Source organism: Coregonus clupeaformis, chromosome 18 (assembly GCF_020615455.1).
Source record: "Coregonus clupeaformis isolate EN_2021a chromosome 18, ASM2061545v1, whole genome shotgun sequence".
In the NCBI taxonomy this organism is placed as follows: Eukaryota; Metazoa; Chordata; class Actinopteri; order Salmoniformes; family Salmonidae; genus Coregonus; species Coregonus clupeaformis.
In genome coordinates, this window is record NC_059209.1 from 55,031,421 (window position 1) to 55,048,742 (window position 17,322).

Below are 17,322 nucleotides of genomic sequence, written 5' to 3' on the forward strand. Positions count from 1 at the left end.
TGGATTTCATGTAATGGACATACACAAAAAAGTGTAACTTGTTTCAAAAAATTCTAAACAATAAATAAGGGAAAAGTGATGCGTGCATATGTATTCACCCCCTTTGCTATTAAGCCCCTAAATAAGATCTGGTGCAACCAATTACCTTCAGAAGTCACATAATTAGTTAAATAAAGTCCACCTGTGTGCAATCTAAGTGTCACATGATCTGTCACATGATCTCTGTATATATACACCTGTTCTGAAAGGCCCCAGAGTCTGCAACACCACTAAGCAAGGGGGACCACCAAGCAAGCGGCACCATGAAGACCAAGGAGCTCTTCAAATAGGTCAGGGACAAAGTTGTGGAGAAGTACAGATCAGGTTTGGGGTATAAAAAAATATCAGAAACTTTGAACATCACACGGAGCACCATTAAATCCATTATTAAAAAATAGAAAGAATATGGCACCACAACAAACCTGCCAAGAGAGGGCCGTTCACCAAAACTCACGGACCAGGCAAGGAGGGCATTAATCAGAGAGGCAACAAAGAGACCAAAGATAACCCTGAAGGAGCTGCAAAGCTCCACAGCGCAGATTGGAGTATCTGTCCATAGGACCACTTTAAGCCGTACACTCCACAGAACTGGGCTTTACGGAAGAGTGGCCAGAAAAAAGCCATTGCTTAAAGAAAAAAATAAGCAAACACGTTTGGTGTTCGCCAAAAGGCATGTGGGAGACTCCCCAAACATATGGAAGAAGGTACTCTGGTCAGATGAGACTAAAATTGAGCTTTTTGGCCATCAAGGAAAACGCTATGTCTGGTGCAAACTCAACACCTCTCATCACCAGAGAACACCATCCCCACAGTGAAGCATGGTGGTGGCAGCATCATGCTGTGTGGATGATTTTCATCGGCAGGGACTGGGAAACTGGTCAGAATTGAAGCAATGATGGATGGCGCTAAATACAGGGAAATTCTTCAGGGAAACCTGTTTCTGTCTTGAGGGAAACCTGTCTTGGAATGGCCTAGTCAAAGCCCAGACCTCAATCCAATTGAGAATCTGTGGTATGACTTAAAGATTGCTGTACACCAGTGGAACCCATCCAACTTGAAGGAGCTGGAGCAGTTTTGCCTTGAAGAATGGGCAAAAATCCCAGTGGCTAGATGTGCCAAGCTTATAGAGACATACCCCAAGAGACTTGCAGCTGTAATTGCTGCAAAAGGTGGCTCTACAAAGAACTGACTTTGGGGAGTGAATAGTTATGCATGCTCAAGGTTTCTGTTTTTTTTGTCTTATTTCTTGTTTGTTTCACAAGAAAAAATATTTTGCATCTTCAAAGTGGTAGGCATGTTGTGTAAATCAAATGATACAAACCCCCAAAAAATCCATTTTAATTCCAGGTTGTAAGGCAACAAAATAGGAAAAATGCCAAGGGGGGGTGAATACTTTCGCAAGCCACTGTATCTACATATTGCCTGGGGGGCAGACAATACCAAAACGGGTCTTGTTCAAGCCCAGTTTTTCTCTGAATATGGTATGCTGTTAATAGTGGAGGGAAATTATTTGTTGGAAGTACAGAGTTGGTATAAGAACCACCACCATCATCACCACTACAAAATATGGAATGCTAGTCTATGGTGTACAGAGAGTCAAGTAAGATGGAAAAAAAATACATTACTGTATGTTATTAAATACGTCTGCAGCCTCACTGGGCTTACAAACCCCTTCATGTAACCAGAGGCAGGTTTTCCAGAGTTGTCACCATAGAATTTATATGTGAAATAAAACTGTGATGAACATGAATGCCTGCATGGTATATCACCTTCCTATTCGTTGTACCTGTGTCTACCTGTGTTCTTCAAAAGTAGGCTACCACTGAAGAACAGTATGTTAATATGATGAGTCCTTATAGTCTCCAGATGTGATGAAACAGAAATACACACTTTTGTAACCCCTCAGATACCATAGGCTATACATACTCTTATAACATCTTAATTTATCATTTAATCAAAAGTCAGACCATAATCCAGTAATTGACTTTATAATCACATTCACCTTTTAAACTCTAAAGGCACTTTTTAGAGCATTTGTGTCAATTTGTCAATAACATCAATCATATGCTTTTTTTTAGGTAGGGTACTCAGTGCTTCCCATACAGTGCATTCGGAAAGTATTCACACCCCTTGACCTTTTCCACATTTTGTTACGTTACAGCCTTTTGTAAAATGTATTATTTTTTTCAAAATCCCTCATCAATCTACAATAGTCCATAATGACAAAGCAAAAACTGTTTTTTAGAATTGTTTGCAAATGTATAAAAAATTAAATACTGAAATATCACATTTACATAAGTATTCAGACCCTTTACTCAGTACTTTGTTGAAGCACCTTTGGCAGTGATTACAGCCTCGAGTCTTCCTGGGTATGACGCTACAAGCTTGGCACACCTGTATTTGGGGAGTTTCTCCCATTCTTCTCTGCAGATCCTCTCAAGCGCTGTCAGGTTGGATGGGGAGCGTCGCGGCACAGCTATTTTCAGGACTCTCCAGAGATGTTTGATCAGCTTCAAGTCCGGGCTCTGGCTGGGCCCCTCAAGAACATTTAGAGACTTGTCCCAAAGCCACTCCTGCGTTGTCTTGGCTGTGTGCTTAGGGTCATTGTCCTGTTGGATGGTGAACCTTCACCCCAGTCTGAGGTCCTGAGCGCTCTGGAGCAGGTTTTCATCAAGGATCTCTCTGTACTTTGCTCCGTTCATCTTTCCCTCGATCCTGACTAGTCTCCCAGTCCCTGCTGCTGAAAAACATTCCCACAGCATGATGCTGCCACCACCATGCTTCACCGTAGGGATGGTGCCAGGTTTCCTCCAGATGTGACGCTTGGCATTCAGGCCAAAGAGTTCAATCTTGGTTTCATCAGACCAGAGAATCTTTTTTCTCATCGTCTGACAGTCCTTTAGGTGCCTTTTGGCAAACTCCAAGCGGGCTGTCCTGTGCCTTTTACTGAGGAGTGGCTTCCGTCTGGCCACTCTACCATAAAGGCCTGATTGGTGGAGTTCTGCAGAGATAGTTGTCCTTCTGGAAAGTTCTCCCATCTCCACAGAGGAACTCTGGAGCTCTGTCAGAGTGACCATCGGGTTCTTGGTCACCTCGCTGACCACAAGGCCCTTCTCCCCCGACTGCTCAGTTTGGCCGGGCGGCCAGCTCTAGCAAAGGGTCTGAATACTTATGTAAATAAGGTATTTATGTTTTGTTTTTTTATACATTTGCAAAAATTCTAAAAACCTGTTTTCATTTTGTCATTATGGGGTATTGTGTGTAGAATGATGAGGGAAAAAAAGAATTTCATCAATTTTAGAATAAGGCTGTAACATAAGAAAATGTGGAAAAAGTCTGAATACTTTCCAAATGCACTGTATACCTTTGTTTTTAAAACAGATATCATATCATCAACTACCAGTCTATATCCCAGATAGATAGGCCTACTTGGATTTTGTCTATGCCTGCATTATAGGCCTACCCACTTTAGACCCAGTTAACCCACAATTCACCAGCCACTGTTCAGATATCAAATATAGATCAAATATAGATCCAGTTGTTAGATTGATCAATTCATTTTCACATAAGAATTAATATTATTTATTTAAAATAATAAAAAACGTATTTTTAATGGAAATGTGAAATATATAGAATCTGTGACTAGTTTGGCTATAGGCCTATATGTAGGAATCATTTAGCAAAGTTTAGACAGTGAAAGGTTAGGTTAGTGAAAGTTATTATGAAGTTATTATTTCAAATTAGGCAAATGTAAGCAATTTTGCAGTATTATTTCACATTTTGACATGGTCATAATTTAACATGGTCACAGAGTAAACCATTTTTTATTAGTTCACCAGAGGAAGTAGATGCATTCGCAATGGTTACGATCTGCGCAGATTGCTTCAGATGAGCAGAAATCCAAATGCACCTCATGGGTTTAGATTTTTCAGTGCATAGCCTGGTCTACCCATTCACTGTTATTTGTAGCCTAAACTAATGGAAGGAGAGGTGTAAACATAAATAGTGGTAGACTACTATTATTTAGGACTCAAGATATGGACTCAACTGTTTTATTCATACCATTGTAGACGGAGTTCCATAAACACAATATGCATAGATCACATTGTTGTTCTCCTTCCCTTTTCCAGAAGGTTGTGGTCAACCCCTTACGTCAGTATTGATAACTTTGCCAAACCAAAATCAAGTGCAATTGTCCAGTTAATATCCAGGTCTGCACCAATGCATGGAAAATCTTTTTTTTGTTGTAGAAGAAAAACGCTTGGGGTCCACCGGGATATCACTGCTTTTTAACAAACATATTTGTGTTAGTTCAGTGGACTTTCATGTGTTCATGTTTTTATTTTTTTGAAGTAGAACGAGTAGCCTAATCGAAAACGTTGTTTAACGAGGGGAATCCAGCCCACATATTTATTGCAGCCGCTGAAAAAAATCTCTTCAATATCCCCAAGATGGCCGCCGATGTGGGATCGATGTTTCAATATTGGAAGAAATTTAATCTACGGCGGCTTCAGGTTAGTGTTATCCTTTACCTTTCTGGTTATATCTGTTCATATAGCATTATGTACTTTAAAATTATGTGAATATGTAAACTGTGGACGAATGGAGAAAGAAATCGGCGGCGTTGCATTGATAGTTATTAGAAATTGATCCTCTTCTGCCTTTGTTCAGTTCAATCATTGATCAGCGATGGAGCACGGACCATTGAGTAGCACAGGCGCTCTGTATAGCCTTCCCTCTGCGTTCACGGCTGGGATCAGCACCGCCGACAAAGCCCTTATATTTTTATACGATTCTCTCTTTATAGTGCTCATCATGGTGTAGATTGGAAATGGAAACTTTTTATGCCCTCATGAATTTGCTCCAAGTACGTAACTTTTTACCAGTTTAATGTTTTATTCAATTTGTGTCATGATGATCGTGCATTCTACTGCATCTCTTTAGCGACATTTGGTTCTACTTTGTATGTACGATAAAAATGTTTTTTCTTATAAATCAACTTTGTTTGCACAATTAGATTGATGAAAGTTTTTTTCTGTTCATCTGCTAAATAATCTTAATCGCTTATTCAAGCCATATAGCCAGGCTACCGTTGGATAGCCTAATTGATTGACTGTTTATTATTTATCTTTTAGACAATAACCCAATCAGAAAAACTAGAAGATAGGCTTAGTCTACCTATGACGTTATCATGTAGCCTATTTAGGCTATTGGTCATTCCGGTGGTGCGCGTTAAAACATGCGTGTAAAATTATTATAGTGTGTAGGCTAAATGCAAAGCGTGTTCAGTGATCAATAGTCAGACATCTGAATGATGTTTTTACAAAATAGACAGCCCATATATTGAATTGGTTATAACAAAGTTGTCTATGATCCAGTCGGTTTTACAAACTTGCCTAGTAAATTCACAAATAGTTTTACAATCTATTGCTGACATGCTAAATATCATATGTTATAGCATTTTTAATGAACCAGTTTCAATAACATTTCTGTAAGACTTGACATCACTAAAAAGCCACGGTGTTGACAATGTAATTCGCTCATCTGTGCGTCTCCGTACGAAATAAGGTTTTCTGTTTTCACCCCCCTTCCCTTATCTCAAGCCGCATTGTGAGCACTAGGCTATTCGGGCAAGGACTGTGTAATTGTATTCCCCGCTAATGTTCGTAAATCAGGCTCGGCCAGAGCAAGGGCACTGTCTGCCGTATGATTGATGTTCTGTAACATGAGAAATGACAGGAGCATGGCAAGTCAGGTCCTGCGGAAAAGCCTACCGAGAAGAAATCAGAGCTGATTGTTATTCAGCCCCCCAATCGCTGGACTACTCATGTAGTCGGGGATCCAAAGGGCGAGTTGAGCTATTGTTGTGTTACGTCGGGGTTCATTCACATCTTGCCTGTTAGCCTACAAAATAGTATGCTTTTACATCATTCGTTTGCCGCAACCCTGCATTAGTGGCCAATGTTTAGAATCAAATATCTCATGTAATGACCGTTTTTCAGGTTTCAGTAGACTAATTCAATTAGCAAATTCCCTTTTCCTACCTGAATGAGGTCTGAAAGCTTTTGTGCTAAGATGAGCTCCAAAAAAGTATTTCCAACCTAAAAGATCCAGATATCTATGACAACGTTGAGGAAGGCCACTGATCTTCTGTGTAACATAGTCATTCTAACTTATGTTATTTTTAGTACTACATTGATATTGATTACTGCATTGTTGGGTTTAAAGCTTGCAAGAAAGGCATTTCACTGTACTTGTGCACATGACATTAAAACTCTAAAACTTAATGTTCATAATGCAAGGTTGAAAAGAATAACATGTCTAACATGTCGTTTCTGAATAATGAGACCTCAATATTACTCAATAGAAACATCTTGAAAACCCCAATATTGATGTCAGTCATATTGGAGTTTATGTAGTGAAGTAAACACTTTAGAATCTATAGAAATTACTATAAAACCTATACCTATACACTGAGTGTACAAAACATTAACAACATCTTCCTAATTTTGAGTTGCAGTCACATTTAACAAGTGACATCAATAAGGGATCATCTTTTTCACCTGGATTCACCTGGTCAGTCTGTCATGGAAAGAGGAGGTGTCCTTAATGTTTTCCACACTCAGTGTATATTGCAGCTCTATACCTACAGTCATTTATGAATGATTCAATTAATCAACTGTTACTGACACAAATTCTTTCAGCATAACATTTAGGCTACAATTTGTATGTCTGTCCAGGGTCAAAATCATCTTCTATTTTGTGCATTGCTAGTTTGATGAGATGGTTTTCCATAATTGTCAAGGTCGTATTTGCATATTGACAATTAGAAATTCAGTTCATAATGTAAAGGATACCAGTGGCAATCTATATCGGGAGATCACCACCAGCAAAGGGTAATTACATTTACATTTTAGTCATTTAGCAGACGCTCTTATCCAGAGCAACTTACAGTTAGTGAGTGCAGACATATTTCATACTGGCCCCCCGTGGGAAACGAACCCACAACCCTAGCGTTGCAAGCGCCTTGCTCTACCAACTGAGCTACAGGTGGCCTGTAATAACATGCTTATAAACTAAGTGAGACATAATTGAAGCTCAGGGGAGATCTTTTAGTTTATTCTTGCTCTTTGGTATATCGATGCCATGGAAAATTAATATGTCACATGACATGTTACATTATCAGAGTACTTTCGTTGTCTCCTCATTTCAATTCACCATCCTGGTGTCTATTTAAAGAACATTGCTATGAATAATCTATTCCAGATCAAAGTGTGACATGCCCCTCTGATCACAGACATACTTTAATCCATCTCCCTTTCAGTGCTATTATCAATATCAACAAACAGGATTGTGAAATATAACATGTCTATGAACTAGATTTCTGTGGTAGAATAGTCTGAGATGAATGATTCATCCACAGCTTAATAAAAACAGAACAGGGAAAGTGAGAGCATGGAAGTGGAGTGACCTTGGTTCCCGCTGGCCGCAGGTCACATGGCCATTGCCGTGGTAATCATTCACACCAGCCAGATGGCATTTCCGTGGGCGACCGTGGAAAAGGACGGGTCAGGAGCTGCCCTCCCAGCTCCTGTCAGGCCCAAGCCAATTCTCAGCCAACAGGGAGAAAGCCCAGGAGATCTTTCAGCCAGTAGGGAGCATTCTCAGACCCAAGGTGAGGTCAGACTACAAGAGGACACAGTTTACGAGAAGTTATTACGTTGTTATTACATTGTAATAACATTGTACATTGTATTCGTATATAAAGTCACACATTAGCTCTCCAAAATAGAATTGAGGAAATATCATGTATTTAGAAGAATATTTCTTTAAAGTAATCAACTATCAATCAGGTACATTTTGATGTGTAATGCAATGTGGTTTTTCAAAGTTTCAGGTAAGCGGATCCAAATGTACTCACTAACTTGAGCTTAATATCATTACTGTGGTCCCAGTTTATATTGAATTCATTAGAGGATCCCTCTGTTGTCTTATAGTGATAGAATGCTGTGTTCATTTTAAATGGTTTATTAGCAATATGCTTTTTTGATGCCATTTTCCAGCCCCATGCATCTCCATACTCTTCTCTCCATCATTCTCTGAGGGATTGAGTCTAGATCATGAACAAAAGGCTGTGATTGTTCTACATTTAGCATGACTCAGGCGCTCTAATGTCAGCTCTAATCCACAGACAGAGACAACAGTATTGCCAAACAGTGAAATTGCTTTGCAGCCTGTGAGCCTGGCTGCTTTCTCTGTGCGCCGTTTGCCAGCAGCTCCCGCCCCCCTAAACCCAACCCTGCAATCTCAAATTGGCTGTGAAAACAGGTCTCTGTTTCCCTTTCATTCATGCTTTAATAGATTTGTTTCTCGCTATTGTTTTTGTAACATTAGGCGCTACCTAATCTAATAATTTACCGGAAATGCCAGGTCTAGGGCACTATAGGGTTGAGAGGAGGGTTAGGGTTTGTGTCCTGAGAAAGCTGTGTCCAATGAGTGATCTATGAAGGAGGGGAGGGGGGAATAGCTCTTGAGGCAGCCATTGATAGCCTCAACAACAAACAGCATGGGCAACCCAGGGAGGCAGCATGGATGGAGACAGAGCCCCAGGGTATGCAATGAGAAAATGCACACAAAGACAGACACACTCTTGCACACACATACACGCACACACAGACCTGTGCGTAGGCATGTGCACACTTACCTCCTCCATAGGGTACATATTAATCAGGTAAGGACAGCCATACTCATACATGCAAGGTAATGCAAACGTGCAGATTTTTATTGACTCACTTCCACATACAAACACATGCAGAGTCAGAGATGGATACTAAGCTTTGAAGCTAAAAAAAATGCTACTAGAGTAAGGGAAAGATATGTCCATCCCTTTAGAGCTGTCACTGCAATCTCTTTGACTGACCTCTCTCAAAAGGCCTCAGTGGATTAAGCATAGTTTTAAAAAGCAGTGGGACATAAGCTGCAGCATCACCACCACAGGTCTGTGTTGCATCCATGTCAAGCTAGATAAACATTCTTCAAACATGCTTTCACACTTCCTCCTCATTGGGAGATATCAGAAGGTTTACGTCTGTCATGGTCTCATTTGCCATAAGCCCCGCTCTTATTCTTTGACAGTGATAACAAAGGAAATAAGAAAAGAGAGAGCTTTTACAGGACTAGCTGGGTTAAATTGAGTTGTGAAATCCAGGAGCCGTAACCTAGGTACATAAAATGCAGGCAACATTAGAAAGAGAAGTGAAACTGACTTCAGCGTTAAGCTATTTAACCTCTGTGTAGCATTAGTGGTAGAGACTTCAAAGCAGATGCTTCAGTGTTTGGAGCGGAATGACAAATGGGTTTAGAGACAGCTACAGTGAACATTCCCACAGAAAGAGTAGACCTGTCATTAATGTCAGCTTAATCACTTTGACCTTCCTTCAAGCAGATTTCCATACCCGCCATCCACAGCCATTTTGCCTCATTCATCTCCCTGTTTGCAGGATAAGTACTCTCGGTTTGATATGGGTGCGTGATGATGTCTTTGTATGATGATAAGTTCATGCTTTCACAAAACTCCTAGTAGGCTTTCTTTTTTGAACAGTGTGAGACTATTTCTAACAAGGATATACATTTAGATATTATTATTAAGAATCATAGATTAGTTTTTGATCATCTGTTCATGACCCTTATGATTCTTCTCGGGTGTCTCACCCTCTGCTTAAGCATTCAGACCTACCTAAAAGCCCTATCCTATCCAAAGCCTGCACCCAATTCTTCAGCAGTAATCCCACTTTGGTAGTTGACAGTGCTTTCTCGCAAAAGGCATGATCTTTTTCATGTTCCTGTTTCTTTTATTCTGCTGCCCCTAGGCTGAAGCAATTGCCTTGCAGGAGTAAATAACCAGCTTTAACAAAACTTCAGGGACACATTAGTCTGCAGGAGGCAGGCTCTTCTTCCTTAGCACTGCGTCAGGCAAGCGGGCGAGGGGAGGCGGAAGATTCAGGGGAGAGGTAATGGCTCATCGGTATGGGTATAAATCTGTGTCCTCTCTCCCTGCTGACAGCCAGCCAGTCCCCTGCCCAGCGAGTCCATATTGAGCTGTGTGTCTCTACAGTGGCCTCTCTTTATTTGTTTTGACTGTGATGGCATTGCAGACGTATTGAACACCCAGCCTTTCTTTTTCATTTTACTGAGCTTACATTGAATCCCCTCAATTCTCCTCCGTTCTCCTCCGTTCTCCTCCGTTCTCCTCCATTCTCCTCCGTTCTCCTCCATTCTCCTCCGTTCTCCTCCATTCTCCTCCATTCTCCTCCATTCTCTCAATCTTTCTCTCTCTCGTCCCTATTCCACCCTTCCTCTGCTGTATTTGGCAGGGCTTCAGTGGCTGTAATTCATTCCCTCTATTGTCCATTTTGTCCTACAGAGAGAAAAAAGGAGACCCTGGTTTTTGTGCGAGCGCTGGCCTTTGTATGGTGTATGATGTGTGGTGGTGATGCTGGCGGGCCTGTTATGTTGTGCAGCAGAGGTGAGCGTAGTGTGAAGGGTGCTCCTGGGCCCCTACGCTCATGAGATCAATGCCTCCCTGCTCTTCTCAAGGGTCTCTATGGGGATCGTAGGGCTCTTATTATGTGTCATTGCTCAAAGTGTTTACTGGAGAGGAGAAATACGGTGGGCTCTGCATTGCACATCTTTCTAGGGCCCATTTGTCCTCATTTAAACAGAAGAGGGAAGATCTGAGAAAAGATGGCCCCTTTCTTTCAGTGGTTCTTTTGAGAATCCAAACTGCATTTGTTATTGCTAAGCAGATGTCCTCCATTTAATCGAAATAATACAAAAGGTGTGTTACTGCAAAAACAGATGGATCAGGCTTGTTATGTTAGCCAGTCCTGTCTTTGTGCAGCTGCTACCCTCGCTCCAGTTAATTACTCTCTTATTCATCTCCAACAATGGGAGCAGGATAGAATAAATCTGAGAAGAGTTCTGCTTTTTTACTACGAAAGGTGCAGACTGGAACTGTAAAGCGAGCGAGTGGCTTTAAGAGGAACAGTTTATCATTTTTAATGGAGAGGAACCGGAATTGGAGACGTGAAGCACTGCTCTATGATTAATACACCGCCTCACTCGAGGAAAAGAGAGACCAAGTCTATCTCTCCATCCAGACTACTGTTTTCCTTCTGTCACTACTGCTCTTGTCATATCTCTTCTTTGGTGATTTCTGCTTTTTTTCAACATCATGAGGAAAATGCATTTGTCTTGTCGCTGTACTTCTATCTAAATAACAGTTAACGTGGGAGGAGATATCTTTCTGCTACTCGCCGTACAAATGTAGATTAAATAATAGTGTCATTCATTCATTCATTCATTCATTCATTCATTCATTCATTCATTCATTGGGTCCTTGATTGATGTCTTGCTCTGTCAATGAACATTGATGGGTCTAAAGATGTATGCGCTTTAGTGGGTAAATGGAGACTTGTGTGGCTTAGACTGATTGCCCCCTCACATTTGGCTCCTTTACCTTTTTCTAATTGATTGATTTTGGCCTAAGTTTTCAAACAACATAGACCGCAAATGTACATTAAAAAAAGTGAACGTGTTTCATAAGGATTTTTCAGTCTTTCGCACAAATACTTTATAGTGTGTTTCCTTAATGATCTGACTGATGAAGTCACTATGTCCTGAGGGATGAAAGAGAGCAATGACCAAGAGATCAGTTCTGCCCCCACATAGCCATGCTCCCCGCTCCCCATTCTACACGCCTCCGTTTCCATGCAACCGCTTCTTTTGGAATTGCAGCTGATGTCATTCTTCTGTTGTCACTTTCTAATTTATTTTGGTGGCGGAGGACGTTGGGGGTATTGATTGTGTGTTGCGACTGTGTTAGCAGCTCTGCGCGTGTCTAAAGTAGGCCCTGAGGCGGTCCTCCCTTTCTGCTAGTTTCAAGGTGGTTCCTGAACTCTCTAATCTGAATTAAATATGCAATCTTTCATGGCAACAGGGTCACTGTTTTTGCATTATAATGTGGTCACAGACTCCCCCTCCTCAGTTAAAACAAAGGGACTGTTCAGGCATTTTGAATCGTAATTAAAAATGAAATAAAGAAGAAGAAGAACAAAGAGCTGAATTGAATCGTTCCTTTTCAATTTCCCTTGTTAGTCTCTTACTGCATTCCCTTTTTTCCAGATTCATTTGATATACTCTCTCTCTCTCTCTCTCTCTCTCTCTCTCTCTCTCTCTCTCTCTCTCTCTCTCTCTCTCTCTCTCTCTCTCCCCCCCCCCTCTCTCTCTCTCCTCTGCGGTTTTCCCCAGACAGGTTCTACAGTGTTTTAGAGGGGATGGATTTAATTGCTCTGTGGGGATTGGTTGGTTGTACCGGGCTCGGCTGTTTAATTAGTGTACCCTGCCGGGATTGGTTTAATGCTTCATGATCTTGAAATTGTCTGATTGTTCAGCCCTCAGGGGACTCTCTCTGCCTACGTAGGCCAGCAGGTTTAGCTAAACGTTGCTCCAGGCTTCTGCAGGATGGGGCTGGAGGAAGAAAACCCTGAAGAGCAGGAATATGGAGGTTTAAACCTAAGGGCCAGTGCCTTTTATTATGATACCAGTGGACCTATTGTTGAACAGGGCAGCATTTAAGGTGCATCCCTTACCCTAGGTGCTCTCTCTCCTCACATCAGGAGTTGTAGCTGTAGGCAGCATGACTGTCTTTGCACAGAGGATGAGTTCATGTTGCTCTCAAATTGCATGTGTGTGCATAATATGAAACCAATTTTTTGAGTGACTGAGGAATTTTGTGGTGGATGAATGTTATATATAGCACATGCTCATTAGCCATAGCCATACTACACACAAAACACCTTGTGATTTACATCACATATTTACAATTTGTTTGCAGTGCTTGTGTATGAAACACATTTGACATTGGTTGTTGTATTTTGTCTACTACTGTTTTCACAGTGTTTTGAATGTTGATAGTGCATCTCCCACACCTTGTTTTCTCTTCGTTGTGACATCGCCATCTGGAGAGCCCACGTGGATCTCTGAGTTATGTGCATAGTCACTTTGAGGGAAAGAGATGTGGAAATTGCATTTGTGTAAATGGGAGAGGTGTGTGTGTCCTGCCTAGCCCCCCCGACCCTCCCCCCATGGGATGCCCTTGGTTTGGTTCAATCATGGCAGGGATGTTGACCTCAACAGTAAATGTTCTTGGCATCAGATGCAGGATAAGCAGAGAGCGTGTGCAGTGGCAGAGAGTGGGAGTAAATAGGCCTATACCTATTGAAGGCTAAACTCATTCCGTTTCATCAAGCACTCTCTCTCTCTCAAAGAACTCAACCTTGAAGTTCATGAATCTCTTTTGGATTATATTATAAATATACCTTTCAACCCCAGCATGGACTTTATTATCTATTTGTCCTCTAAATTGACAATGGCTTGATGCTTGGGTATACTATACTTTTCATCTGGGAGCAGTCAGTTTGTGAATATGAACTTACTCCCCTCTCTGTCGTTGCTACTTTGACTTGATATGTGTTTTGCTGTTGTTGATCGGCTCATCTCGGGAATACGCAGGGGGGTGCCTGTTTTTCCTGTAGTGCTTATCCCTTAGAGAGATTGGGCGGATGCACTGGAACATGATCACCAAGGTGATAGATAGAACTCATGGCAATGGAGCGGTTGCCAACAGTGTGCCCCACCCTTGTGCCTCACCCTCTCAGGGAGAGATGCCCTGATTACTGAATGACTCTCTGCCGTGGTGGGGGTGCCACTCTAGCTGTTTTAATTGTCTGTGTGATGATAAGGGGGTAAGTGTATGGAGTCAATAATCAAGGGGGTTGCCCAGGCGAGCTTTGAATTCCTCCTAGTGAACATAATTTGAAGAGTTATCCTCTCATTTGATTTATTCAGTTATGTTTGATATGAAGTGAACTCCCTCAACAACTGAGGGATTTTTATTTAGATAGCATGTAGCGGTAGACGGCACTATTAAAACATATTGCATATCCCAATAGATATCACCAGCAGCCCAGATGGCCATTGTTTCATTGGGTTTATGTGGTGGCTGAAATATGAAAGGGAGGATGCATCCAGTGTAGCCATATGCGGTTCCATGGCAAAAGTCAATAACACCAGCTTATTACAAATGCCCCCAAAGAGTTAATGTTCAGGCACCGGTTTTCCTTTAGAGATAAAAGTATTAGTGGACCCCGGCCTCACCGCCCATAGCCTTTTGGGCAGGGTGTGAACCCTGCGTCCGTCTAGACGTGCAGCATCATTAACCCGCTGTGACCTCAGCCACTGATGAATTCGCTCTCACATCCCCTGCAGCCCTGTGCTACGGCCCCTCCTCCCCTCCTCCCTCCATGGGTGACTCCGCTGGGACCCAGGGCTCCTCTGGACTGGCCATTAGAGCCACTACCCTCCTCTGCCACGCATAAATAGACGAGGTGGCCGTAGCCTCTGCTAGACTGCTGAATAATTCAGGACTGGGCTGTGTTTGGTCCCGGGGCGCTAAGGGACGTGTGCTGCTGGGGTGCAGGGTGCAGAGGGCTGTGTGGAGGTGCAGGGGGTTAATAACAGGTCTGCCTCTATGTCAGCTGCTGATCCCCCCCTACCACTACCACTACCCCCACTCCACCCTACCCCACATATGAAAGAATCCTGTTCAGTTGATTAGATTTTTTTCTAAATGGATCAATTTTTAATCAGCAGAGCATCTGACTACGGTCAATACCATTGTCGCTGGGAAGACAGTTGCCGGACAGCCGTCTTTATTTACAGGAATGTTTTTTTTTACTGTATGCAGATCCAGAGACAGAAAACGGCTAAGTCAGGCCGTGCACCACTGCAGCAAATCTGCCTCTCTCCAGTTTTCCATATTGAAGGTGTAGTAATAGAGTGTCTATTTCTGTAGGAACACACAGTAGTGGGCAGTCATTGTTATGTTTGTGTGTGTCCAATAGAGAGGTCTTTATCATATCTGCCTTGGCTTCTCTCTCCTCCATTTGCATGCGCATAAACGTTGAGTAGGCGTGAGAAGCCAGCCAACTAGCTGTAATACTGCCATCAAAGTTTCATAGGGCCATGGGGAGACACTAACATGTTAAATACTGAGAGGCCTATAAACCCTACGTTCAATGCCCACTCCACAACTGCTGTCAGAATCTAGTTATGACTCAATATCTACAGAGAAATATGAGTCGTTTTTCATTTCGTTTGCTCTGTTATTATCGCTCTTCTTCTCAATTGCGCTCAAATATCGTCTGTGTCTCAGTTTAAGGATGCTTCAGCATAATGAATTATTGAAGTACACATATTGTTTTTAAAGATGGCATTGTGCAAAGATAAACAATAGTTGGTATCACTTTAAAGATTCCTTTCTTACTGACTTGGGAAGATGTTTTTGAGTCTTTGTGCCATGATGCTGAAACGGTTGTTTTCCTCTATTTGCTCTCTGATTCTACAACTGTGGAAGCCGGGCTAGCTTTTGAATTCCAAGCTGATTGCATGCATGGTTTTCTGGTTTTCTTTTAAAACCTCCTTTTAAACCTTCTAACTTATTACTTTTGTACCACTATTGAGACACCATTGTCTGACATAGAGAGATATGTGCACTTAGTGTTTAAATTGAGAAATGGCAATTGTGAATCTGAAACAGACATATATTTCTTTTGAATCAGACATTACGAATATTGACTCTCAGGAAAGGTGTGACATACAGTGCCTTCAGAAAATATTCACACCCCTTTACTTTTTCAAAATGTTGTTGTGTTACAGCTTGAATTTAAAATGGATTAAATTTAGATTTTGTGCCACTGGCCTACACACAATACCCCATCATGTCAAAGTGGAATTATGATTTTTGAATTTTTTTACAAATTAATTAAAAATGAAAAGCTGAAATGTCTTCAGTCAATAAGTATTTAACCCTTTGTTATGGCAAGCCTAAATAAGTTCAGGAGTAAAAATTTGCTTAACAAGTCACATAGTAAGTTGCATGGACTCATTCTGTGTGCAATAATAGTGTTTAACAAGATTTTTGAATGACTACCTCATCTCTGTACCCCAAACATACAATTATCTGTAAGATACCTCAGTCGAGCAGTGAATTACAAACACAGATTCAACCACAAAGACCAGAGAGGTTTTCCAATGCCTCACAAAGAAGGGCACCTTATGGTAGATGGGTAAAAATAAAAAACAGTTAGAGTTTAATGGCTGTGATAGGAGAAAACATTGTAGTTACTCCACAATACTAACCTAAATTACAGAGTGAAAAGAAGGAAGCCTGTACAGAATAAAAAATATTCCAAAACATGCATCCTGTTTGCAATAAGGCACTAAAGTAAAACTGAAACAAATTTGTCAAAGAAATTGACTTTATATTCTGAATAAAACTAGTTATGTTTGGGGCAAATCCAACACAATACATGACTGAGTACCACTCTTCATATTTTCAAGTATGGTGGTGGCTGCATCATGTTATGGGTATGCTTGTCATCGGCAAGGACGGAATAGAGCTAACCACAGGCAAAATCCTAGAGGAAAACCTGGTTAAGTCTGCTTTGCAACACACACTGGGAGACAAATTCACCTTTCAGCAGGACAATAACCTAAAACACAAGGCCAAATATACACTGGAGTTGCTTACCAAGATGACATTGAATGTCCCTGAGTGGCCTAGTTACCGTTTTGACTTAAACCGACTTGAAAATCTATTGCAAGACTTGAAAATGGCTGCCTAGCAATGATCAACAACCAACTTGACAGAACTTGAAGAATTTTTAAAAGAATGATGTGCAAATATTTTACAATCCAGGTGTGTAAAGCTCTTAGAGACTTTCCCAGAAAGACTCACAGCTGTAATCGCTGCCAAAGGTGATTCTAACATGTATTGACTCAGGGATGTGAATACTTATGTAAATGAGATATTTCTGTATTTCATTTTCAATACATTTTCAAAAATGTTAAAAAACATGTTTTCACTTTGTCATTATGGGGCATTGTGTGTAGATGCGTGAGAAAGAAAATCGATTTTATCCATTTTGAAATCAGGCTGTAGCACAACAAAATGTGGAATAAGTCGAGGGGTATGAATACTTTCTGAAGGCACCATGTTCAAGATACATTCTCAGTATGCGCAGTATTTGAATAGCATCTATCTAACATGCTGCTGACTATCAATTATATTGTCAATTCCCATTTGTACACACTCTAGAGCACACTGTGTCTCTTCCCACCATGTCACTGCTGATATTTGGTTCCTCTCTTGTGCACCAGCAG

General features: G+C 41.3%; 1 protein-coding gene across 1 annotated transcript in view; it reads left to right on the top strand.

Annotated features, from left to right (window-relative positions):
• Positions 1 to 4,239: 4,239 nt before the first annotated feature.
• The window catches only part of LOC121550478 (homeobox protein cut-like 2), a 136,969-nt gene continuing 123,886 nt past the window's right edge, over positions 4,240 to 17,322 (top strand). Inside the window, exon 1 of the mRNA XM_041862746.1 lies at positions 4,240 to 4,553. Coding sequence (XP_041718680.1) covers positions 4,491 to 4,553 — 63 coding nt within the window. The 5' untranslated portion in view covers positions 4,240 to 4,490. The remainder of the gene's footprint in view (positions 4,554 to 17,322) is intronic.